The sequence below is a fragment of the Anneissia japonica genome, unplaced genomic scaffold, assembly GCF_011630105.1.
Source record: "Anneissia japonica isolate Jap-2015-1 unplaced genomic scaffold, ASM1163010v1 scaffold1812_len1207588_cov181, whole genome shotgun sequence".
In the NCBI taxonomy this organism is placed as follows: Eukaryota; Metazoa; Echinodermata; class Crinoidea; order Comatulida; family Comatulidae; genus Anneissia; species Anneissia japonica.
In genome coordinates this window covers 1,068,214-1,094,879 of record NW_022726379.1, presented here as the reverse complement: position 1 = coordinate 1,094,879, position 26,666 = coordinate 1,068,214, and the positions used below count along the sequence as shown (strand labels likewise).

Sequence of the window (26,666 nt, the reverse complement as noted above, 5' to 3'; positions counted from 1 at the left end):
AAAACAAAATAAACGTTTTGAAGTAGACAGTAATACTATACTATATGCACCAATAAATGCTGGTGCATTCAAATAATTTTTAAAAGAATAGGGCTGGAACATTGCACAGGATGCATGCTAGTGTGATTTTAGCAAGCATCAAGTTAAATTTGTATATGATTAGCATGCATCTCATTCTTGTGTAATTATCGAAAAGATAAATGGCAGCCAGTTTTTTTGACAAAAACTGTTGCATGTCCATATTTAGTCATGATGTGCCTATATATGGTCATGTTATGATGTCATCATCACCATATTTAGGTATGTCACATGTTTTTGTCAAGTAAAATTTGATAGTCTGGCTCTCTCTACTGAGATATTTTAAATGGATGTACAGGGTGGAGCCCTTTTTTTTAAAATTATTTCATTCGCATCCATCAGTAAATAACTCACCAATTACAAGACAGACAACGCTTATAAAAATGTCTCCTTAGCTCCTTATTATAGAGGCTTAGGGAAATGTTTTCAGTAGTGAGAAAGAGTCCTGTTGTCACGGAAATTGAACCCAGGACCCTGGTATTAGAAAGCAAGTATCTTAGCCGCTAAGGGATACAACTCCACTCTAACTCAATCATAATAACTCCACTTTTCTTTTACTGTGAAGTTGTGCATATCTTCACTGTCTGCATATGAATTGCACCAAATAACCTCAATATTAGGGAGGTTTCGCAATCATACGAAAACGATAACGAATACAAATACGTCATCATCATGATCGTCATTCGTGACTCAAACATTCTTGGAAATATGCTGTACGAGCAGAATAGGATCCTTGATTCATGCAAAAGGCATGAATTGGCTACGTTGTAACAGACATGCTACGGTAGGGGAAGGGGAGTCTAGAAAATTGATGACGTAAACATATTCATTAACGTTTTCGTAAGCTTGCGAAAACTCAGTAATCCTTGCAGGAATATCTCAGAAATCTGAGTAACATTTAGTATGCATTCTCTTAAACATTTTTTTCTCTTATGTGAAATGGGTTTAAGGCACTTAGAGACACACCCACATCGACAACCACCTACATAAAAAAAATTATCAAATAAAACTTAAACATACGTGTTGTGAGATGATGCAATCCAGTAATGGCACATAGGTTGATCCATGTTGTCGGTGATTTGGTCATGTCGTGCATCCCATATGCTATTAGAGTTGGAGTATAAGTAGTCAAGAAACTAAACGTAAAGAAAAGAGATTTGAGAATTAAACCAGTTGCACTGCATCTAAATATAAATTAAGGTGTTATGCATTACAGTTTTATTTTTATTTTATTATATTTTAGGATAAAGAAAAATACAACAAAACCCCCTCCACGAAAACAATACCAAGGGATCTATAAAGGAAAAAGAACAAACATTAACAAAAATAAGATCAAAACTTTTAAAACCTGTAAATTGTAATAGTTTACGGGTGATAGGGCCCCTGGATCGATTTTGACCCTACCATGCCTACTTACGTTTTCGTCGGGAAGTCCCCCCATCGAGGGCATCGGACCCCTATTGGGGAAATCCTGGTACCACCCCTGATGCACACATACGTGTTACCTACCTCACCCATAGTAAAGTATGGATCTTGCGACATCCTGCTCGGACTGTCAAGGAAAGACCACATGTGTTTGCGTACATCAGATGGATGATTTGCCAATGCATCCTGAGAAATATAAAAAAATCATGACTTGCTTGCAGTTAATGATTTATTTATTTATTCGAACATACACTTTCAAAATGGTGGGACTCAATAAAAATTGGTGCGTTCACAAAAACAAATCAAAACAGAATACAAATACAATACAAAATGAGTTATTAGCAGAGTTAAAATAAATAAACATCTGTATTACGTACATGATGAAGGCCTACCGAAAATATATTATTTAAAATGTGACTTAACTAGCAACAACATATTAGAGAAGTACAGGACATAACCTAACAAAAATTTTGTATTTCTGGATATAAACAAAAAAAGAACACAATACAGCAATGCAGAAAAGAACTGAAAAAATTTAATATTTAAAACAAAGATAAAGCAAAATGGGAATTAATTAATAGTATTTAATAGTCAATTACATACTTTCCCGGCTCGTTTAACATACCTTTTTTTTATCAAAAATAACTTCACTTTCTCTGTTAAGGAATAAGGATGCACAACCCAAAATATATTAAGTTTAATATTTTCGCTAGCATTGAAAAAATCATTATATAACTCTTGATTGTTATGTCAACCTAATTCAACTTTTAAGTTGTGCGAATGATGATATGTGATGTGCAACAAAAAATATTATATTATAGTTTTATTTTACTAAAGTTACAATATGTGGTAAAATAATATTATTTTATTAAAGTTACAATGTGTGGTAAAATAATATAATAATAATAATAATTATTATTATTATTATTATTATTATTATTATTATTATTATTATTATTATTATTATTATTATTATTATTATTATTATGTAGTAGTAGTAGTAGTAGTAGTAGTAAAATATTATTTGGTTACTTGTTTGCTAACTTGATTATTTTTCACCCTCTCTTTTTTTATTTTTTAACTTAATTTTACTCAGTATCTCTTTTGTCTTCCAATTTGATGATTTTAGGATTTATCTAGTAAATAACTTCTGTATTACATTTGTCTATAAACTTCAAGTTTTTTAATTCAAATTGCAATAAGGTATATGATCGACTGATTAACTGATTGGTTGGTGACTGTTTTTTTTTAACTGTATCTAAGGAAATGCAAGCTCCCACCTTCCAGAATAAACTGCGCTTCTACCTTGGCATAAACCAATTATCTCAAATTTCAACTTCAAACTCAATGTGTTAACTCAAAGTACAGTGGTTCTTGTCTATTTATATCAATTAGGAAGTGCAATGTTTTCTGCAGATTAATTTTCTTTTGGACAAAAAAAATTATCAGTATCATCATTATTGTCATTAATAACAATATTCTATGTGTATTGTATTTCTCCTAAAACCAGAAATCAATCACTCAAACAGTCAAGCTAAAATTCAATTAAATAATACCAGTAAAACAAACAATTATGTAACATTAATAACAGTATCAAGATATTTAATAAATAGAGCATATCCAAGATAATCAACTGTGACATCAATCAATCAATCAATCAATCAATCAATCAATCAATGGATTTATACAGTGCATAATGCAGTAGTCTCTATACATACCTTTTGCTCCATTGCAAGAAACTTTATAAACTCTGGAACAGTTACTCGCTTCCTGCAAAAAGAAAGAACCCATAACTTGTTTAAACAACCTAAATATTCAAATCACGTACAATGAAGAAATAACTAGTACTCTATATAGTGTAAAGATTAGTGTACTGTACAATTTTGGTCACACTACAGAATTGTTCACTAACTAAAATTAATATATAAATAAATCTAAATTAGTTGTGTGCAAGTCCAATGGAGAGAACCTGAAACAGACACAACAGCACCTAAACCATCACCTTTACCAAAGTCAACAAATGGAAGTGAAAAATGCATAGCGGAACTGCAATCATTACAAGCGGTTTGTTAAAGAATGCAACAGAAGCAAGGCCAAAACAGATATCTTAAAAAGGGCATGAGCTCATCTAACAAGTAGAGGATAAAAGCACAGAGAAAAGCAAATCTAATCATAGAGACAGCAGTAACCATAAAACCAGCCCAACAAATACACTAAGAATAAGGAAAATACTAGAAGCCATTTAAAAGAAGACTGGATAATGTACAGGCCATATAAACATTGGCACCAATTTTAAAAATCAAAATTTGCTTTCACCAATTAAAATTTTTTGTTGGTTCTCATATGATTTATACATAGTTCATTATTTACTTCTTGTTTGTTTTGGTTGAGACTCCATCTGTGGAAGCAAGTCGGCCTGAAATCTTCTTTTTGTACTTGGAGCTAAATTCAGAAGAAGATGATGTTATAATTTGAAGCAAAAAAAGCTATATCACCAAGCACAGGGGCTCTTTTGCATGACGTGCTATACAAGCGTATTACCATTAAGACTAATATGTAGAAGCGGTTGGCGCATCAGTTGTGGCTTGGACTCCCAACCTTGAGGTCAGGGGTTCGAAACTCTCGCTGTGCAAGTCGCTTGTGTCCTTGGGCAAGGCACTTTTATCTCCATTTATCTCTCTCTATCCAGGAGTATAAATGGGTACCTGGTAGGATGTAGTGGAATTGAATGTAGTTATAACTAGGTATACTCCCCAAGGAGCAGAGAAGGTTGCACTTTGTGCTGGTTTGCCAACGTATGCCATCCAGTGACCAGGCGCCTTTGATAATTCGTTGGAATTGGCGCTATATATATATTTGGGTACTATGGGTATTAATAATTTAAAGTCACATAGAATGGACCTTTCGGTATATCAATCAATCTTAACAGTTGGCTAATCAGAACAGGGCTAGAAATTCACATGTACCCCACAAACACCTGTCTTCACCTTAGCAACAACATCTGAAAGGTGGAGCTTTGCAGATAGGTCCACTGATGTCCTTCAGTTAATATACATATTTACAATGTGTTTCAATAGGTAAAGTGCATTTATAGGATGGACAGCTCTAGTTGATATTTTAATGTCCCATTCCCTAGAAGGCTACTGTATCACCTTCTCATTTGGGGATGTTTGTATAATTTCATATCCTAAATAGCACTACACTTCCTGTAGTGCCATCTAATGTTGAAAAGCATGGAAGAATACAAATTTGGTTGAACACAATGTACCATAAAACCTATTACAGGAATGGAAATTTGAATACCATGTTTATGAATGACAATTTGCCATGTACCACAAAAATATATAAACAAAGCATTATTGCACAGAATTTGCTGTCTCTGAAAGAGGCAGTGTATATGTCAACTAATATCAGTCATTATCAGCCTGATGTCTTCAAGACAGAGGATGGCTAACAAAACAAGTAACAAGTAACCAAATTACAACATTCAATTTCTGTTAAGGCTCAACAAGAACTGAGTGGTAGAACACTTTTAAAAGTTCTTTTAACACTAGCTACAAATTAACAACTAAATATAACATTTTTTTTGTTCAAAAGTTAAACTTATTTTAAACTATATTGAAAACATGGAAACATTAGCTTCCAAATCATGTGTGTACAAACTACAGTAGAGACCAATTGGACGGTGCAGCCAATTTTCAGAAGCTTATGTGCGGTGATAATTACAAATTACTGGAGTGTTAAAACGATACATGTGTTGCCTATTTGAGATGTTAATAACATTATGGGAAATCATTTATTAATTTCTTGATGATGCAAAAGTTAAGGCACATTTTACTCTTAATTATGCACTGCAACATTTTAATTCAAGATAAGAGATCTCCCTAATGCAAAAGCTGCATTTAGCACAAACTTCATTTTCCGTATAGCGCTTTTTCAGTAGAGGCTTCTATAACATTTTATGGTAACTGCAAGCGCAGATCTGCCGATCTGGTTTTTCATGTAGTGTGGACAGAATTGAAATTATTATTATATACCATCTTGTTTAAAAGGTGTACTATTGGATCTGTCTGCTTAAAATTGCTTGTCTAAATGAACACAATTAGTTATTAGTAACACTGCTACATACCCTCCATCTGTATATAAATCATTGAGACGTTCAGAAATCTGAAATTAAATTGGGACAAACAACAATTGAAAGCATTTCAAAATTCAGTTGAATTACGAAAACACACAATAGAAATTGTTGAACATCTTATCATGAATGATAAATATTTTTTGAGAAACGTATTTACTGCAACAAGAGCTGAAACCAAGTTGGTATAATCCTTTGGATATGATGAGTACTGTTAAATAACACCAAATTATAGAACGCTAATGATTCAGCCACTGAAACTGATCACTTTAGTCGCTTTAGTTTATGGCCCTTGATGTTCCACTAGAGTACCACTGAAGCACTCTGTATAACAAGAACATGCTCTTTTAAAAAAACATAGGCACTTCAAATAACCAGTGAACAATAGAGAACAATGGATATAAAAAAAAATGTAGAATATGGCACAAAGCGACATTATCTGAGGTTTACTTACTTCTGGTTGGTCAATCAAATTGTGATAAAGTTCAGTAAACTGCTCAAAGCCAAGCTCACCTTTCCTCCAGTGATCAACATTCTATATCAATTAAAAGAAAAAAATTATTTTTTTAAATTGTGATGTAAGCATAATTTGCACTATTGTTTTATACTTAAGAGATTTATACTCCCTTTATGAACTATTCTTTCCACTTTTTAAGATAAGCATGCAGCACCTTTTTGACCATGAGCATGAAATCAATGATACTTAAAATGCTTGACAAATGGTCATGCATTTTTACAGCGCCTTCCACAATAAAAACCCCACATCGCTTTTAAACAACTAAAAAAGTACAATAAAAAAAATTGATGACCAAGTGCGAATGTGAAAGGCATTTTGAGATGGTATTACCATCGCTATCGTGTACACGCAGGTACCTCGGTAACAGTATGCTGGGTTCCAATAGCATCCATCGAGGAGGCTACCGGTACATGCTTCCATCTTGGAACAAGACACCTTTCTATGTTTGTCTCTCCAACTAAGAATATAATGGGTAGACATTGAACTATCTGAAACAAAATTTGTTATTGCTGTATTTACTGCACAACTAGGAATATAATACACCACAGAAGATGGAGGAGTTTACACATTGTTCGGGATTGGTTGTGTATCCACTACTGACCAGAAGAATAGGAACCTTCAGAAATTTTATCCGAAATAGATAAGTGTACTTTATATGAAAGATATTTACTGTACCGCATAAACATTAAGTAATAACAACATTTCGCGGATGAATTCCACCTGTTAAGTGGTGTGGTAGTTTATCTTCTTACCCAGTGCATGCCAAATTTACATGTACGCCCGGGAAAAAATGAGCGAAACAAAAATGAACTGCCACAGCCCTGTTTCCATGAACTGTATGCAAATTGCGTAATTTTACCCTCACAAATCAAAATGACTAATGCAGACTTACGGTTATATTTTTGGCGGTATAGTAAAACAAGTACATGTTTTTATTTCAGTAAATAAGTGAATTACACTTCCTTCTGGAGGTAGAAGTCACTACAGTTCTTCACGTTGAAACATGTTTAGTATATTACTAAATTTTTATAGAGTGTTCTAGTAAAGTAGTATTCTACTTCTATTTATCTTTACAACTTGTTTGCTTAAATGATTCAAACTTGTAGTTGTAAATTGCAGGTGTTGACTTACAAAAGAGTATATGAAAAATGCATATGACATGTGATGTGTCTACACACGGTATACGGCGCTGAATCTATGCTTGGGAGATCACAACTCCACTTCTTCTACTTAAATTCCATGAAATATAGTGTCAACTTTAGTAATGTTCATGAGTTTGCACTTGTGACCGACTTGCAGTTGATTTATTGAACTCGAGTTTCAAGGCATCAGCAGAGTTCAATATTATTGTATTTTTCATGACAGCTCTGTCCAAATCTTAATTTTGTTCCAATTCTTTGTTTATATTTTTGGCACATTGTAATATTTTCTTTGATTTTAATGTATTGTTAAATTGTACATTCTTCTAATTTAAATAAATAGTAACATTTAATTTGTCTACATATTCTTGTCAAAATGAAAGGAAGCAAAATAAATACCGTATTTATTTGAATAACACCCCGAGGCTATTATCGTTGAAAAGGATTTTTAGAGGGCGTTTAATCGGTGGAGACGTTTATCTAATTATTTATAATTACTGTCAAAATGTGTTATTGCATGATCATAAAGAATTACTGATGGTGGCATTGATTTGAGGAAAAAAAAAAATACCCGGGGCAGTTATTCGAGTTAGGCATTTATTCCAAATTAAGCTCTAGAGGTGGACGTTTATTCAAGAAGGGTGTTTATTCAAAGCGGAGCTTTATTTGAATAAATACGGTAAATATAAAATAAAACTAAAATATACAAAATTGCATCATAACATTGTTAACATGTAAATTTGCTTATCATCAAGCAATTTGGTGTATCTGAAAAAATTCCTTACCTATAGTTCAGTTGATAGAACTAAATCTTCTAAAATAAGTACTCAAAACCAGAGATTCAGTGTACTTAAATAACTGAGTGCATCTTTTAGTAGATTAGGGGAATACCCCGCTGCTCTGATTCATTTCAGCACCTGTTATTTTGGAAGAATGTGACCACTGAGAGCTTTTCTACAGTAGTTATGATACAGTTAGACGTCCATTTTATATACCCCTTGGTACCAATGGGTGTTCGTAAATTGAAACTAGATCAGTGTCAGTTTCTAATACCTAGGCCTAGTTATCCCCTGCCATTGAGCACCTATACGCACGAACCGACAGTGCGTGGCCTAACACGCTAGAGCCTAGCTGAATTTACCTTCCATAAAAAACCAAATTATGCTAATCGCTGGTATTCTCCCACTTAACAAAATATTATTTTAACTTTCATTCAAACATCTGTATGCTTTATGGCCCTTCTATCATGTTCTTTCTATTTATCATGTTCTTTCTATTTGTTAGATCGCCGAATTGTGTTGTTGATATGCATTTCCAAATATCAGAGGATCCACCAATTAGTCTTAAATAAAACAAAATGACAGTAACTCCGAAAAGAGAGAGACAATTTTTGAGATTCAACGTTTCGATCTATTTGATCATTTTCAAGAATACAGAGTTAGTCTTTTTGTTTTATTTAAGACATGTATTTCACGATCATGTTTAATGATGTCAATAATTTGCTGACCCCAACACTTTCATTCGTCATCGTAAACATGTGCGCTCAATCCGACAACACTTGCGTTGGTAGTTCGTTGTTCTGGGTAGGTTTATTACATTAATATAATGATTATTATACCAGAAATGGAAGAAAAGATCAAACTATTAATAAATAAATACAACAAACTTGATTTTTTTAACAAAAATATAAATTATTACTTTGTAAAATGTGCACAATCAGGCTTTTTTTTACAGTAACAACTGGTCGATGATGACGTCATCAGTGGCAAAGACCATTCGTAAAGTCGACTATTCGTAAAATCAACTATTCATAAAATCAACGTTCGTAAAATGGACGTTTTACTGTACTCAACTCAACTTAGCACAATGATGATGTTTATTGACTTAATTCCTATCTACTTAATTCCTATCTTTACTTAACCGTTTCGTATTCATTTTTGTACGTACGCAATAATCTTTACAAATGCTGACAGCAGTATGTTGTACTCACATTAAAACACTCTTTCAATTTGTTGGTGCTCATTTTTAGGTTGATTTTTGGAAGGAATGACTTCAGATCTTTCAGTGAAACTCTGCAAACATAAACAAAATTGCACTTTGTTTAATTTCAATGATACAATACAAAAGGTGAACATTGATAATGAAGACAGTGGAGAAATGTACAGCAAATGAAAGCTTTCAATTTATACAGTAAAAATCAGGGTTTCGAGTAGAAGGTCACCACTCTTTTTTTATGTCCCAGGGTGATGTGCAAATTAATACCTACAGCGTCATGAGGTACTCCCTCTGGGAACCAAGTATGTGTTCCTTAGTGTTTGATCCGATAACCGGAGTAATAATGTGGAGCACAAGAGGCCTTGGCAAGATGCCCTACACAGTATATAAAAGACTTGCATTAAAAACATTAATGTTAATCTATGCTTAAATAACGATATCTTATGGTAAAAAAAGGTCAGTTTCGACTGCTTGGCTCCAATGTTTCACCAAAGCCTGTTTACAATATACCATCCTCCATTCAAAGGTGTTGTAAATGATATCTATTAAGCTTACTAGTGCTATAACAAGAATGATGTCCAGAGGGAAAAGAAATAAAGGCTTAAAGATATATAGCCTTGGATTACTAATGCTAAGCATGAATCAAGGTAAAAGTGCAAGCAAATACAAGATACATGATACAAATTTCTTTATTGTCAGACGAATGGAAATAACATGAGCTCATGACTGCCAGTACAATAAAATATGCCTATAAAATTATCTTAAATATTTAAGATTGTAATCTAGTATCTCAGCTTGGTAGAACGAGTACTTGTAACGGTCAGTGTGCGCGTTCACCGTCCTCATTCTACCTGAAACACCTTTGCAAGCCATTTGTGGTAGAATGAGCCAAGTGTCTGCACACACGAACCAATTACTTTCCCCGCCCTACCAGCACCCTCTCAATTCTGTCCTTATTCCCTTTCCTGATATTTTCCGCCCAGCCCAATACAAAATACCCCCAAATAGATAACATCACTGATGAGTAAACAGTTTAACAAATATCCTGCTTTACCCCAAATGAACAGACCCTGGTTTTTAACTCAATAGATAAGGCTTAATTGAGAGGCAACTTAGCTCAGTCGGCTAATCTGTGTGTGTGCGCTGAACCGTGGAGATCTTCAGGTCCCTGGTTCAATTCCCATCGCTGCCTCTCCTTGTGTTTTAGCTGGAGGGCTGAAATACAAGTTACAATAGAGTACCGTCTTTCGAATTAGACGTTTAAGCCGTTGGTAATGTGGCCCGTGTGCACGTTAAAAAACGCAGTACACTGTTCAGGAAAAGAGTAGGGGATTGTCTCCCGGTGCCCAGTTCACCACCAGAAGGATCCCAAAACAAAGTCTTCAGACTTCCTGGGTTTATCCTTGGTGTGATTCATACTGAAACACTTATCTAACTTTCTTAACTATTTGATCAAATAGAATAAATTGAATTAAATACTTTATATCAGATGACAATAAGAGTATTAATTAAATCATCCTGAATATTGGCATTAGTATTCAGGATGATATATTTAATTAATGCTATTATTATCAGATGATAAAACAACATGATAATAATAGCATTAATTAAATCATCTTGAATACGGACATCACACTTCTACAGTACATAGGAATGAATAAAAAAATTTTTTTAAATATTTTAAACAATAATCAGAATGAAACAAATTGAATACTAAACCAAATTTTTTTTTTTAATTATTTAAAACCAATAAATTGATTCACATAACCATTTGTTAAAGTTCTGATTTCATAGAGACTCCCATAACTTGCAGAAGGCGTAGAACCTCTATCATTATTACTATTGCTATAATGTTAATGAAGGATATGGTGAGAGGCTGATGGATAGATACAGTATTAGCCAGTTGAAATTAATAAGGAATAAATTGCAATCTTTAATGCATGGTAGCATTCTCTGGAGAGAATCAGTCAGTGGTTGAGATATATCATAAAAGGGTTCATTCTCCTCATGAGGATGTTTCCAACATACTATATATTTTCAGTGTGATCTATGACATTTTATGCAAACATTAACACAGCAAATGGAATATATTTCAAATAAATTTAGAAATACTTTATCTTGTTTGAATAAAACAAAAAAGTGTTGACTACCCAACTACTGGTGTTGATTGTAAACAATGGACCGGCACAACAGTGTTTACATGGAGATTGCTACAGTATAGTGGCTTCCCTTTTTGCTGTAAAAAGATCATCATAATTGCTGTATGTCCTATTATTCCAATAGTTGCATTTGTAGCAGATGATACTTAAGAAGTCCCAAGCTATGACATTTGACGAGGGATAATAATCACTGTAAATGGTTCAGTCTATAAATAATACTCACTTAAAATTTCAACAGAACTCACAACAACAATCACTTTCAGAAGAGTTAAGAATGACTTCATTATAATAAGGTACAGTATGCAGACTCCCAGGTCTCCTCTCTTCTGATTGGCTAACTGGCTTGTAACAATTTATAGAAACTTTTTATGCTCATGAAAAATATTAGATAATCTCTTAGAAATATGCAGCATGCTAACTGCTTTGAGTGACAACACAATTGGAAAAAATAAACTTTGAATTATTGAGGAATGTTGCAGTGGGATTAGCAAATAAATCTACTGTTGACAGCCGTCCAAGTTTGACTATCAGTTCAACAATAATATAGACTACACTACCTAGACTACCTGTGAGGGTCAACGAAAGTATGCGACCATGACAATGACATTAAAACTCAATCATAAAATCATTACCATGACGGTACAGATTGATATTATCTTCAATAACAAAGCCAACATTATTCATATTGGCAACAGTTAATGCAATTTAATGTTGAGCTGATGATAGACTTTAGACTAATAATATCAGATTTCCATCTATGATGAAGTAAAGAACTTAAAAAAAAAAAAAAAAATTCACTATTGCTTGATGTTGTATATTTCACAAATTAATTGTTTTCCTTTAGAATGAAAAAAATTCTCACCACTTAAAAGGCCTTAATAATATTAAAGATGTATACTGTAGTACTGTCTTTTGCAAAATACCAAAATATATTTAAAAAAATATTTTTGTAAATAAACTTGCTCATTTTGAAGTAACATAAAAACGTTCAACTTAAAAATAGATATTAGTATATATATATATATATATATATATATATATTTCAAAATTGCAGTGACACTAAAATTGACTTGTATACTATTTATGGATTTTTAAAAATTTTTTTTTTTTTATGGATCTTCATCTTCTCCTTAATTATGAGCTAACTTCAATATGAAGGCTTTGCCCCTCCATCTCAGTTTTGCATCTGTGTACCTTTGTAAATTTAAAAAATCTGAAGTAATTTTATTTCTGAGTTTTATTCAAATGTAACAATTATATTTTTACATAATTTTTGTGACTTTTTCATATCTTGCCAAGAATCCTTTAGTTTTAATTTTGTTTTTTTTTTCTCTTAAATTCAATTATTTTACAAAAAAAAAGACTATTTCACAACTTTTAAACTTTGTTTACTATATAATTTCCAATTGTGTATAGAGTGCAATGCTATTGCATAACATGAATGACGGTTCTCATGTATGGGTTGACAATCCTTTTTGTGATCGCTTTAGTTTGTTTCTACTAGTGGCACGACTTTCATACTGAAGGCCAAATCAGACAGCGTTGCACAACATAGACCGACGCAATTTATCATCTGGAACATGCGTTTTTATGTCGTCATGAGACAACATTCTAAATATTCTACAATGTGACTGTCCTCAGTGCAGATCCATCGTGTCTGCATTTAACGCATGCGGATCTTACACGTCAGATAATCATGTTCGGCTGCGTCATGCGACGCTGTCCCAGTGTACTCCATATGACATGTTAACTGCCCACCAGTAGAAACATGCTTCATGTATCTCATCCAACATACTTTTAAACTGTAGTGCCTCAAAGGTGACTAAGTGTGAGTCAGTTGCACTGTCAGCACCTGTGATTCTTACCAACCACTTGAACCAGATGCAAATTCAATGACAAGGGCACTACTGTCGATGCATTCTGTTATAATAGGATTCATAACAAAATACGAAAAACCATACCTTAAATAATAATCTACATAAACTTTTTTAAAAACGAACTAAAAAATGACATCATCATCCTATAGTGTGAACAATTCAAATTATTTGAATTTATAATAATTCAATCAATCCTATTTGTAAAGCCTGTTTTCGACTACGCAAATATATTTGCGCAAATTGTTTTTCGCTTTAGCGAAATCAGTAGTTCAAACTGTTTCTACATTTTGCAAAGCGAAAAAATGAGCAACCAATTGGAGCTCAGGAAGCAAACCAACGCTTTTGATTCGTGAGAATAAATTTGCCTAATGGAAAACAGACACAAAGCACTGGCTTAGGATAGTTGGACTCATGCTACCGTTCACAATTGCATTTGGTAGGTCAGCAGGAGTATATCCAATATCTGAATTGGTCAAAAGAAAGTTCTTCATGACAATAAAGCAATGATGTGGAGTTGTCCAATAGCACCATGTCAATAAAAGATGTTATGTTAATATAATATACAAATATTGACTGCTCATGTGGGGAATGGTGAAATCTATTTCCCCTCGGTGATGTGGAGATTGTAGCCTATCTTCCCGAGCCGGGAATATAGGCTACGATCTCCACATCACCGAGGGACAATAGATTTCACCGTTCCCCGAATTTAGAGCAGTCAATATTTGTTTTATATATGTAATTCATACATAGATTCTATGAGGCCTAAAAAAAGTACTTACTTCCTAGCCTAGGTAGCCTAGGCGTACTAACTAGGGCCTAGGTGATCAAAGAGTGAGTCTAGCTCTTCTTTGCACATTTCCTCAAATTCAACAGCACTCATTGTCTTGCAATATTTGTCGAATATTGACAAGACATACTCTTAATTTGTCTTTTGGTGTTTTTGATTGGCTTTATCAAGAAGTATGGGCCTACTATAAGCTAGTCCTTCATCCAGGAGCTTGAACTGACAGCCTCCATAATTATTGTTTATCGTCTACGTGCGATCCGTGGCGCGGTCAAGGGCCAATCTCTTTTGTTGTAGAGGTCACATTCCTCTCTACCGTCAGCGCGATGGTGAGGCCTAGAGTTTGCACCAAGCGAAAAGGCAAAAAAGTACTATTTTTCAGGGGAATAGTACTTTTTCAAGGAAATAGTTCTTTCTATTGCCCGCTTCTTAACCAATCAGATGCCTAGAATCTACGTATAGATATATAACATAATCATATTGTAATGCAAAGAGAAAGTAATGTCAAGGTCTGATGTCATTGATAATGAGATCACTATATTTTGATGAGTATGCTGGTACATGTGATATGATGATAAATTATGATTAATGATAATTATGATGTTATGATGATGATGCTATTAATGATGACTATGATAATGATTAAAAAAACCAGAGCAACTTTATTACTGCTATGAAATATTATTATCATTCATAAAGATCATAATGCTGTTGATACCTTCTCTCTGTACATACATGTAAACAACCAATGATGAATTAAGGAAATCCACTTTAGTGATAGCCATGATATATTTCTACATTGAAGACAAGCAGTATACAGTATTGTAGTTGAGAACAGCCAGCATATATTTTTAATCGCTTGGCTCCTTGAATTACCCCCATATATTGAGAATTACTGTAGGTGGGTTAAGGACATGTAGCAGTCCGTTAAATGTTGTATTTAAGTCAGGTGGTTCTGCACTGCCAGCCAAAATTTCTGGTTTCCAATTAAAATGAGGACAAATAAAGAATTAAATATGCACCATGGTATTATTGACTTCTCTGTGACCCTCATTCCATTAAGCTGTTCTACTAAAAACATTTTACAGCCCACGTTCTTTTGAAAGAGACATTCAAGCCGTTGGTAATGTGCATCACATTGCATATCAGTGGTGGTGCCAGAGACATCCCACGAATTTCACGTTGGCAATCGGCAATTGCCGACCATATTGCCGAGCCAGAATTTCAACAGGACAGCAATTTTTTGCCGACATAGGCCTAGATTTCTTTGCTTCAAAAACTGCTTGGGAAGTCAAAAACAGGTTATAGCAGACACTAAATTTCATGTACATCGTCAAACCAAGGAAATTGGTGGTTCATAAAACAGATTTCTTTTGTACAGTAACTATTTTTAATAGGCATGCAGTACGTACGATTTGTGTACAATAGTCTTGTCTTTCTCGCGTAGTCATTTCATTTTACAGTATTATTTATCATATTTAAAATGTTGGTTATTATTTAAAAACAACAAAATTCAACATATTGTCGGCCTAATCCTACCATCCGTTTAAACGCAATCACGATCGCATCGCGACTTCACTACTGACAAGTACTGTACATGTATGGAAAATCCCTAATAGATCATTCTGGGCATGCGCATAGACATGCATAGGCAGTTTTGAAGCAGCCTGTGATGATACGATCGTCTAGTTTCTTACGAAAGTGATATTTCCCATGCCAAAAATAACGATAAAACGAACGCTAAAACAAAATTTATTCGGCGATTTTCTAATGTAAAACATATGTATTATACTACACTATTAAATTAATACAAGTACGACCATTCTTTCACCAGCAATGTATTGATTTATTAGAGAAATTAACAAAATCACAATCTGTAGATGACAATGTAAGGTCGAGCGTTCGGAAAAATCATAGTTTATACTATATATATATGGTTTGGAGGAGTATGATGCACAAGACAGGAAGAAGTGGAAAGATGGTGTAGCTGCATGGAACGAGTGACAGTCAGTAACCCCTTGGAAGAGGGAAGAAAACTGACTTAAATAAATGATGATGATATATAGGCCTAGATAGTAAACACATTTTCAAGGCTGCCAACCTCGGAGAATTTAAGGTCGGCAAATTTTTGCCGACCTAATTTTTTCCTAATTTCATGGGCTGCAGAGATTTATTGATAAAAGGTCCAGGTCCCAAACAAGAGGTCCACGGTCCACAATAAGAGGTCTAAGGACTTTGAAATGGGGTCAACACCCACTTCTGCCCGAAATTCAAGCAAATGTCAAGAATATGCATCTTGAGCTGCCAGGAATGGCACATTATATTTACAAAGCAGTATCCCGATGAAATGATGGTCTACGCCACCAACAGAGATCCTGGTACCTTGTGAGGGTGTCCTGATACCTTAACAGATTCTAATAAAGTGACGGGGGTCCAGTGCCTCCCTGGACCTCCCGCTACTGTAGCCATTGTTGCTAATAATGAAATAGTAAACCCATCTACCTCAACTTAATAAATACTGCCCATGTGCATGTACAATGCATATTCGAAAAAGTAATGAGATTGTCTCCCGGTGTATTGCCCAATCACCACTTTACTATGTCTTCCGCATGTCCCTCAGGGTTAAAGATTAACAATCTAGGACTGATTAGGTACTTTTGTTTTTCCAAAGGATTAGCCTCTTCCAATGGTTCAGCAAATACTATCTTTACTGTAGATTTTAGAAGCATGATTGTAAATGGCAGGATGGTGCACTTTGAAGCATAAGTGGACGTAGAAATGTATTCAATAAATGAGAATCATCAGAATCAATTTATATTTAAAATTTGGAATTTGAGTCTGCGAAGGAAGATGTACAGTAGTGAGTGGATGACAAATTTTTAAGTATTGATCCACATTGAGTTTAGAACGTCAGTGGACAGTTTTAAGCTTACTTTTTCGGTTGTGTATTGGACTTCCTGCAAATAGAAAACAAAACGTGCAAATAAAAATGGAAAAAAAAGATTGTGCATTGAAAATCAACTGAACACTGTTTAAGGCAATTTTTTTTATATCTTGTTTAGCGAACCTGCTGACTGCAAATATTGATGATTTTGAATGAAAATAATTTTATTTTTGGCCAATTAACGTACCCACTGCCACAAAAAAGTGGAAAATTCAGAAAAAAACTAAAAGTTTTTCTTTACTTTTTTACGCCAACCACTGCTTTGAAATATCCAAAGATAAGATATGTATATTTCTTCCTAACTATATAAATTAAAAACGACTATCTTTACTGTAGATTTTAGATGCATTTTTGAAATTAAAAGAGATGGTTGAAGAAGCAGAGACTAGGGTATATGTCAGAAGGTATGAGGACAGTCCTCATATTTGATCTTCCATAACTATATAATGATTGTAAATGGCAGGATGGTGCACGTTAAAGCATAAGTGGACGGTAGAAATGTATTCAATGATTGAGAATCATCAGAATCAATTTATATTTAAAATTTGGAATTAGTCAGTGAAGGAAGATGTACAATATGTACAGTTTTATGTTTTAGGTTTTTACAGTTGTGTTTTGGACTTCCTGCAAATAAAAAACAAAACGTGCAAATAAAAGAGGATGGTCCTCATATATGGTCTTCCGTAACTATAGTGGAATGATGGTGCACATTTAAAGCATGACTTGTGGATGTAGAGATGTATTCAATGAGAGAATGATCAGAATCAATTTATATATAAAATCTTGAATTTTGAGTCAGTAAAGTAAGATGTATGTACAGTGTGTTTGGATGACAAATTTATAAGTGTTGATCCACACTGAGTTTAGAACATAGGTGAACCATTTTTAGGCTTACTTTTTCGGTTGTGTTTTGGACTTCCTGCAAATAAAAAACAAAACGTGCAAATGAAAATGAAAAAAAATAATTGTGCATTGAAAATCAACTGAACACTGTCTAATAAGGCAATACTTTTTTTATATCTTGTTTAGCGAACCTGCTGACTGCAAATATTGATTATTTCAAATAAAAATAAACTTTTATTTTTGGCCAATGAAAAAGTGGAAAATTCAGAAAAAACTAAAAATTTTTCTTTATTTTTATTACGCCGACCACTGCTTTGAAATCTCCAAAGATAAGATATGTATATATCTTCATAATTATATAAATTTTAAGCATTTAACCATCCTATATCTACATTCACCAATAAAATGTTATTTTTATTTTCTCCTCCGTCTGGATGTTTTTGGCCAAACTATTTGCTAAATAAGAAAATGATATTTTATTTTCCTTTTTTTCCCGCACTCCTCTGATGACCTTTAAAAAAGTACCGTACACGAAACAAGAAATAAAAAAAGTCTTGTCTAAATAATACAGTACTTGACAGTATAAGGAAGTAGTTCGCTCGGACTCTCAATCAACAGACAGGGGATTAGGACAAACTCTCACTGTGCAAGTCTTCCATGTCCTTAGTATGGTACAGTACTTTATCCATGTTATCTCTCTCCATCCAGGAGGTTTGAGTTCATAATGTGCCGATTTATTTTGTGCAGCAAACTTGAATTTCTCCCATAGGCATCGTTCCAATGACTGGGGTAATAATGTTGAAAAGCCATCTGACACTTGGATGTGCACAACACTATATGAAAACATACATTATTTTATACTTTTTTCCCCAGTATTTTGAGTAACCCCCAGTAAGTCTATCCATTTTGAGTAATTACATACAAAATGCTCACAAGATTAACTAAGTATGGAATAAACACATTGAAATTTAGTATCAATATGCTAAAGTGACTAAGACCAAATGCCAAAGGTATGACAGACTGATTATGAAGCTTGCTAATACCGGATTCACAAGACAAAAAAAAATGCTACATGGGACACATGTATGCAGTAATTCTCGAAAAAAGAAACATCATAAAGAGCTATATACTACGGTACTTTCTCATCAGAGTGATTCATGCTTATTCCTCAAAGACATGTACTGTCTTAAAACCCAGTACACTATCTGTGACCCATACTCTAATAGTAATCAACCTTAAAAGCTACTATATCGATTCATTACTAAACAGAAATCACCTGCTAATGGAATATGCCAAAACTTGTACACAATGACAAGCTTACTACTGACAGTCAATCACTGTATAGTTTAATACCTTATAGCAAAGCGTATATTTACGCAAGAGGTCCGACTCTCGGGGTTTCGTTGGAATGCAATTCTATTTCCAAAAAAGCACAAGCACAAACTACAGGGCGTCCTTCAAAAGAATGTAAAAGGCTTTCATAAATAGGGCGCTCCTACCTCGTGGTAGTACATATTTTACGTATACAAAATTACAGCATTCGGACCTCTTGCATTTAATATTTCTATATAATATAGTATTAAAAAACAGAGAATGTCTACTGTACTGTTGTTACGAATGTATAAACAAATCAACAAACTTGCACAGTTATCCATGTGAATTACTGTAACAGCAGACAGCCGGATGGGTTATTAATTAAATATTTTGCAATACCTGATAATTATATGCTTAATAATAGTGACCCAAAAACTCAATTTTAATTTTTTTTCCACAAATGGCTGGTTTTGTCAGAGCCAGTCACATATGTTTATGGTACTTGATGCATGTTGACAACATAAAAATGTGGAAAGTATGTCTTTCATACTCATAAAGTGCATATGGAATCACTGTTGCAATGCCTTTAATGAGAGATTAACACACAAAACAAACTATAAAGAACAGGATTGACAATTCTTCATGTATACTGTAGTATAATTATTAGATTAAATATTGGAGTCTACAACCAAGCTCTTGGAATCTGAAATGAGTATTTTATTGTGAAAGTTTGGAAACCATCTCCTTTTATCCCTATCCCCTACCCCAGTAAGAATCATCACTTCAACATTCAGTATTGCAGTTGGAGGGTGAAATTGGATGGCAAGTAATGAAGAGTTGTGTGATTCCAAGCAAATGTATGGATTTTCAGTATTTTCTTTTCCTTTTATAAAATGGTAATTTACAACAGCAAATTGAATCTACAGTAGATATAAGGAAAGCACTAAACAGAAGTAATTCATTAAGAAATGCAACAGAATATATCCAATAAAGTATTAGCATTTATCAACAGGAATAAGTAGTATACAAAATGGATAAATTGTAGTATGAATACATACTACGTACAATATGATGAGCTAATATAAAACTTATTAGCTTCCAACTGAAAATAATCATATGCAAAAATTATCAGATGAATAACAAACACTGTTACTATATCTACAGTATAAGTGTTTTAAGTCAGAAAATGAGGGAAAGTATATCTTTTAACACAACCAACCCCTATTCAGGGTTCCCCAATTGGAGAGAACACTTTTTGGGTATCAAACGTAACCCCTTAATAGAGGTTTACCATGGAGGTACATTAATTAGCAAACACTTTAATTGTATTAATTTGTGTCTCATTATAAGTTGATTCGCCTTTTTTGTTTTTTTAATGATATAGTCTTATGTTTTTTTTGTGATTTTACTACAGACAATATGAAAAATGAATTTAAGAAGTACTTACGTTTCATTTCGTTGTTTACCCATTGCAAAAAATTCTTTGAAGAGCCACCTTTTAAGAAAATAGAACATGTTATTACGATGATGTATGTTAAATTATCTAGGTAGTAACCAAAACCTACAGTGTACAAATGTACCCTAACCTACAGACATTAGTATAAATTTAGGGTACATTATATAAATAATTCCAAAAAGAATTTATGTGTTGGGAATACACAATATGAATATGAGTATGGCGACTCCCAGAAATGCCAGATGTGAGGCCATAATTGATTCTACGTTTCGTTCTTTATTAGAACATTTTCAAGAATGAATAACATCAAAGAATAACAAAAATCAAAACAAAAGATAAATTGACAAATCAGAAAAAGGTTAATAATGTAGGAGACAACATGATCTGTTGATAAACAAAGGCCAAGTTAGCACCTTATGCTTAGATGAATAATGCAAGCTCTAGAGGCTCAGAGACCATTGTTTAGACTAAACTTGTAACTTCTTATTGCTAAGGCTTCAGTAAATCAAATTTCTGACCAATGCACAGGACCATTAATAATATAAGTTTCTTTCACGACCATTTAAATGGTGTACCATCAATCTTATATTAACTGCTTATCCACAATGCAGCCTTTATACCAGCGGTTCTAAACATTTTTAGTCGACGATCCAAAAAAAAAAATGCCCAGGCAAATTCCTGTGAGCCCACTTCCCAGGACGTCAAAAAACAGACTGAGCCATTAACTGGTAAACAAAATTAAAGTAAAAACGTTTACATATGATACTTAAAATGCTCTCTCTTTGATAGCAAAACTTTACTAAGATAGCATTATTTTTTTTTTTTAAATCCTGAAGAATCTCGCAAACCTTTCATTTATTTAGCAAACCAAATTTTGGGTCATGACCCATAGTTTGAGAACCTGCTTTATATAATAACAGTCATATTTCTGTCATCCCATAAGCTTCATGTGTGTTCTACTGACATTTCCCAATTAATATCCAAAATATAACATAAATAAGAAGAAAAAGAAACCCAGCACTATTCTGGCGGATTGCCAACAGCCAAATAAATTCACAGTATAAAAATGATCCAACAACGTAATAATATGAGAGTGCGCACTAGATAAGATCATAATCTTGTATTGCGGAACGTACTTCGACACTTACATCTCGAAACACACTACCATAACGAGACACGCTTAACCCTGTGCCAGACTTCAGCTCAGGCTGTACTAACCAGGATGAACGACATCAGGAAGTAATTCACTCAAGGATGTACTTTATAATGGACTTACACAGTATTTCACTCTGGGATGGGTGAAGCTCCAGGGGTCCCAAATCTCCTGTTTAATCAACATGACTTTCACATTCAAGCACGGAAGCAAAACTCTTCCGGAAAGTAACACACCTCCACAAAATTAATGATGTTTGCAAGTTTTTACGACTGTGTTATTATTCAAAGTTGTATTTATTTTCCATACAACATAAACAAAATTGATGCATATAAATGTGCAGCATAAAGCTAATTTTCTTTACCTTTGGCTTGCTTTAGCAATTTATTCTGCAAATCAGTATATTGTGATTATAAGTTTTATCTCATTCAAATGTCAATGTACCATAAATTATTATGATCATTGATTGATTTGTGAAATTCCCAGAACTTAAAAGCATCTTAGCGCTGCTTGATCTAAATCAAATTCTTACGTGTAAAGCATTTGATGTTTTATTTCGGTTTTCTCGCATACAGTATACCCAACATTTGAGGCATGTTGTGGCTAAATGGTTAAGTTGTCGCACAGTCCAGTATTGAGTAAATGAGCTATAAAATTTGGGAGCTAAAAAAAAACCAGTTTAATGTCTTATTAATCACATCCCAAAGTATTAGTTCTGGAAGTGGTCAACAAATTGTTTATTTAACGTTATTTTGATAGTTAATTCTACTAAACAAGGTATCCACTAATAAATTTGGACAGCAATTACTCAAAACCATGTTTATCTTGACTCTAAGAATGTTGTACTTTCACTTTCCAGTAACTTAGGCTTAAAATGTCCAATTTCAATGACTGACCCCTCATTTTAAAGATCACATAATCAGGTATCTGAAGATACCAATAACTTGAATTTCAACTTTTGCTACAACTTAGCCATTTTGCCACAACATGCCTCATTTTATTAAACAATTTCATGTACCATTTATGCTCCTTTTCAATAAAACGTTTACGTTCATGTTAAATAAAAAAACTCTTCCGGAAAGTAACACACCTCCACAAAATTAATGATGTTTGCAAGTTTTTACGACTGTGTTATTATTCAAAGTTGTATTTATTTTCCATACAACATAAACAAAATTGATGCATATAAATGTAAATATAAATATGAATATAGTTTATATATATATATATATAATATATATATATATATATACATATATATACATATATATATTAATATAAATTTTTTTTTTTAATAAATGCATGGAAGGAGGCTATACTAAGTTCTGCAGGTGAACTACAGAACTTTAATATATAACCACCTTTACAGAGTTGAAAAAAATAAAACCATGAAGACCAAAAGGGGGAACAAATTACAAGAAACTATTTCAGTAAGTTACTGAAACAAAAATAAAAAAACAAGCAATGTTCACCAGGTTTATACATTGTAATTTTAAAGTAATTTAGTTAATAAGTATATAGGTATTACAGGAAGTTCAATAATCTAAACTGCCCAGAAGTGGCTTCTTTCCAACTCAGGACCCATGTATTTCCCAGGTTAGGTTCGTACCCCATTTTCACCCTAGGTAGTACTTAATCCCAAACTGCAAGTTAATGATACCTATCTACATGTGAAATACCTTGTTAATTATTACAGAAAAAAAGAAAATTCAATTTCAAATTCAAATTCATCTTTATTGCAATCATAAAACAATAATAATAGCAGTCAAAACAATTAAATACATTCAAAAACAAAACAAGGACATGTACATTCAAAATAAGCAAAAAAAAATATATTACATAAAAAAATATATTAAAAAAAACTATAAAAAAAACAGAAGATTACTTATATGTGAAATCATAAAAATAGGTATAAAAAATAGAACAAGAATTATTATTTATTAAAATATTAAAAATTAAATTGGGAATAAAAAAAAAATTACGCTTTTCTTGTAAGTCACATAGGAAGAATGCAGAATGGTAATTTTTGCAATGAAAATAACAATAATAAATCAATTACAATAAATGTTGTATACAACTTTTAATAAATTGTACTTATAAGGGAGTTCTTCAACAATATAAAAGACTATTGTACATATAAGGAAAAACCGATGGCGACTCTATTGTCAGACTAAAAGATTATTCATCTGTATTATTTCACGAATACAAATAGCAATGCCAGGGGCACGTGTGACTATTCATGAATGTCCGTTTTGTATATTTGGAATGTATTCTAATTGTTGAAAGGTTAAATGTCAAATTTGTAGGAGAAAGCAAACAACATCAGCTATGACTGTTACTTTTTGGCTAACCTATAATTATATCCATTGATCAAATTTTCCATAGAATAAGCCATTTAAGTTCCTTATAATCCATAATGTTCAAGTAAAGCTTAGCACTTGCAGACATTTACTACTTCGCTTTCGCAGAAATGTAGACGGAAGACAGAACTTAGCATCCTCTGAATGGCTGTCAATGAACTTTGCTGTTCAAACAGGGATCCATCCTCAATCCTCTTTATAGGTTTAATTTTAATGTTAAAGATAACTGTCTACGTTTTGATAAATTTTTAATGAAGTATGCAAATGTAATTAAACTAATCATTCCACATAAAAAAAAATAATTAAAATTAAATTAAAAATTAAATAAATAAAATAAATGAAGATGTCCAGGAATGTTAAGGGGATTTGAAAAACTTGACCAAGGGGCTTTTACATTGAATTAATTATTATAAAACTTGAAACTTGATTCAGGCATGTAGCAAACATGAATTACCAGACTACGAAAAAGCTGAAAAGCTTTTAATTAACAAATGGCACTTAAACCTGACAAATGCAAGAGTGGAACTTTAATCAATTTTGATCAGTCAGTAAAATGAAAGTAGCCTTTAATTAAATTTAATTTTAAATTAAACAATACATTACCTGAACATGCAATCAACGCAATCCACATAATTAATTTAAATTGTTGAAATTCAAATGAAAGCTTTTGGGACTGGTGCAACAGAAATCTATATATTTTTTTTTTCTCTAACAAACTTTTAAAAAGCAATTGTCTCTTTTTCTCTTGATTTTTGTTGTGTAATAACAACAACATTGAATAAAAGTAAAGAATTATAAAAAGTTAATAATTTGTATATTTAATGTTAAATTTCCTCCTCCCTGCCACAAGTACTGTAGATAGCTTTTTTACAAATGTACTACAATTAGATATTGCAAATTACCTCAAATTTTGGGACTTGAGTGCGGCACTTATTCAAGAGTAATGTAGTGTTGAAATGGTCTTATATGTTGTATAGACATTATCTAACTACAGCCTTAATATCGGCGCTGGTTCTAGCTGCTCCTCGACGACCTGGGTTCGGGGTTGGATCTTCTCGGATAATGACTTAAAGTGGAGGTCTAGTGTACACATTTAGCTCTTGTGCACTTTAAAGAATTCACTGCATCTTTCGGAAGAGTAGGGGGTTAGCCCGATGATATGGTTCATTTCAGCCCTTGTCGTTGTGAAATGGTGTGAACCTGCAGCTCCTTTAAGCGCCTCTTTAAGGCATCTAGGCAGTCACTGACCTCGCCCATATGCAATTCAGCACAATGACACTGCAAGTTATGTGTTATTCTCCTACCTTTCACCTTTACCCTTTATCTGATTTTTTGCAACACTTGTATAATTAACTTCATAAGTATCCTCAACACAAAAATAACAGTTTTTATACTTTAAGGAGATTAATAAACTATCAAAGCAAACATATATTGCTTTATGGATATTTTTTTTAATCAGTAATCTGCTACATGATTCATTTTTAAATTAAATTTGAACAATCACTGTGATTCCAGGAACACATGCAACTTTACTGTAGCCTAGATTTTAGTCAACCCATTATACAGCAGCACATTACTCTAGCTAATAATTTAGATGCATTTTATATCCTGGACTTGAGTCACAAACAAGACCTGACCACTGCCATTTATGCAAGCAAATAGCAGCATAAAGCTAATTTTCTTTACCTTTGGCTTGCTTTAGCAATTTATTCTGCAAATCAGTATATTGTGATTATAAGTTTTATCTCATTCAAATGTCAATGTACCATAAATTATCATGATCATTGATTGATTTGTGAAATTCCCAGAACTTAAAAGCATCTTAGCGCTGCTTGACCTAAATCAAATTCTTACATGTGAAGCATTTGATGTTTTATTTCGGTTTTCTCGGATACAGTATACCCAACATTTTATTAAACAATTTCATGTACCATTTATGCTCCTTTTCAATAAAAAGTTTACGTTCATGTTAAATAATTTTATGTAAATATTTCAGAATTTAGGTTTCTTGAATTTTATTAATTGTGAATCAAAATAAATTGACCTGTGCGAAAATGATGCGCCTTCAAAATGGAAAAACTGATTAAGTCTGGTGAGAGTACTGCTTATTACTGTTGAATCAGTTGGCTCAATTAAGGATAAGCTACTTCCAGGATTGTTTTAATTGAGGTTTTTAACAGTATTTGACATCTTGCATTTTGCTACGTGTGATAAAACCAATGGCCAGCTCTGGTCAGGGAGAAAATAATTTGTAAAAACATGCAAACATTCTGAATTTGTTTAGATAATTGATAGTTCATAATTCATAATTCTTACTTTCCTCACATAGAGATAGCAGAAATTGTAGGGAAGTCTTCCGTACAATGCTGTCTACCAAACAAATACATGTTAGTTTCTGAGAGATTGCTGCTTAACGGGTACCCACTGGCCTGACGGTCATCAGCCGATGTGATTCTATGGAGAACACAATGCAACAATGTGCGCACG

At 33.1% G+C, this 26,666-nt stretch overlaps 1 protein-coding gene across 1 annotated transcript in view; it reads right to left on the bottom strand.

Moving 5' to 3' along the window:
• Window positions 1–26,666, bottom strand: part of LOC117113118 (1-phosphatidylinositol 4,5-bisphosphate phosphodiesterase gamma-1-like) — a 78,202-nt gene that overhangs the window by 27,134 nt on the left and 24,402 nt on the right. Inside the window, 10 exon segments of the mRNA XM_033256363.1 lie at window positions 1,099–1,214; window positions 1,588–1,689; window positions 3,222–3,273; window positions 3,874–3,945; window positions 5,633–5,670; window positions 6,093–6,173; window positions 9,285–9,366; window positions 17,043–17,066; window positions 17,949–17,972; window positions 20,658–20,705. Of these exon segments, the coding sequence (XP_033112254.1) occupies window positions 1,099–1,214; window positions 1,588–1,689; window positions 3,222–3,273; window positions 3,874–3,945; window positions 5,633–5,670; window positions 6,093–6,173; window positions 9,285–9,366; window positions 17,043–17,066; window positions 17,949–17,972; window positions 20,658–20,705 (639 nt within the window).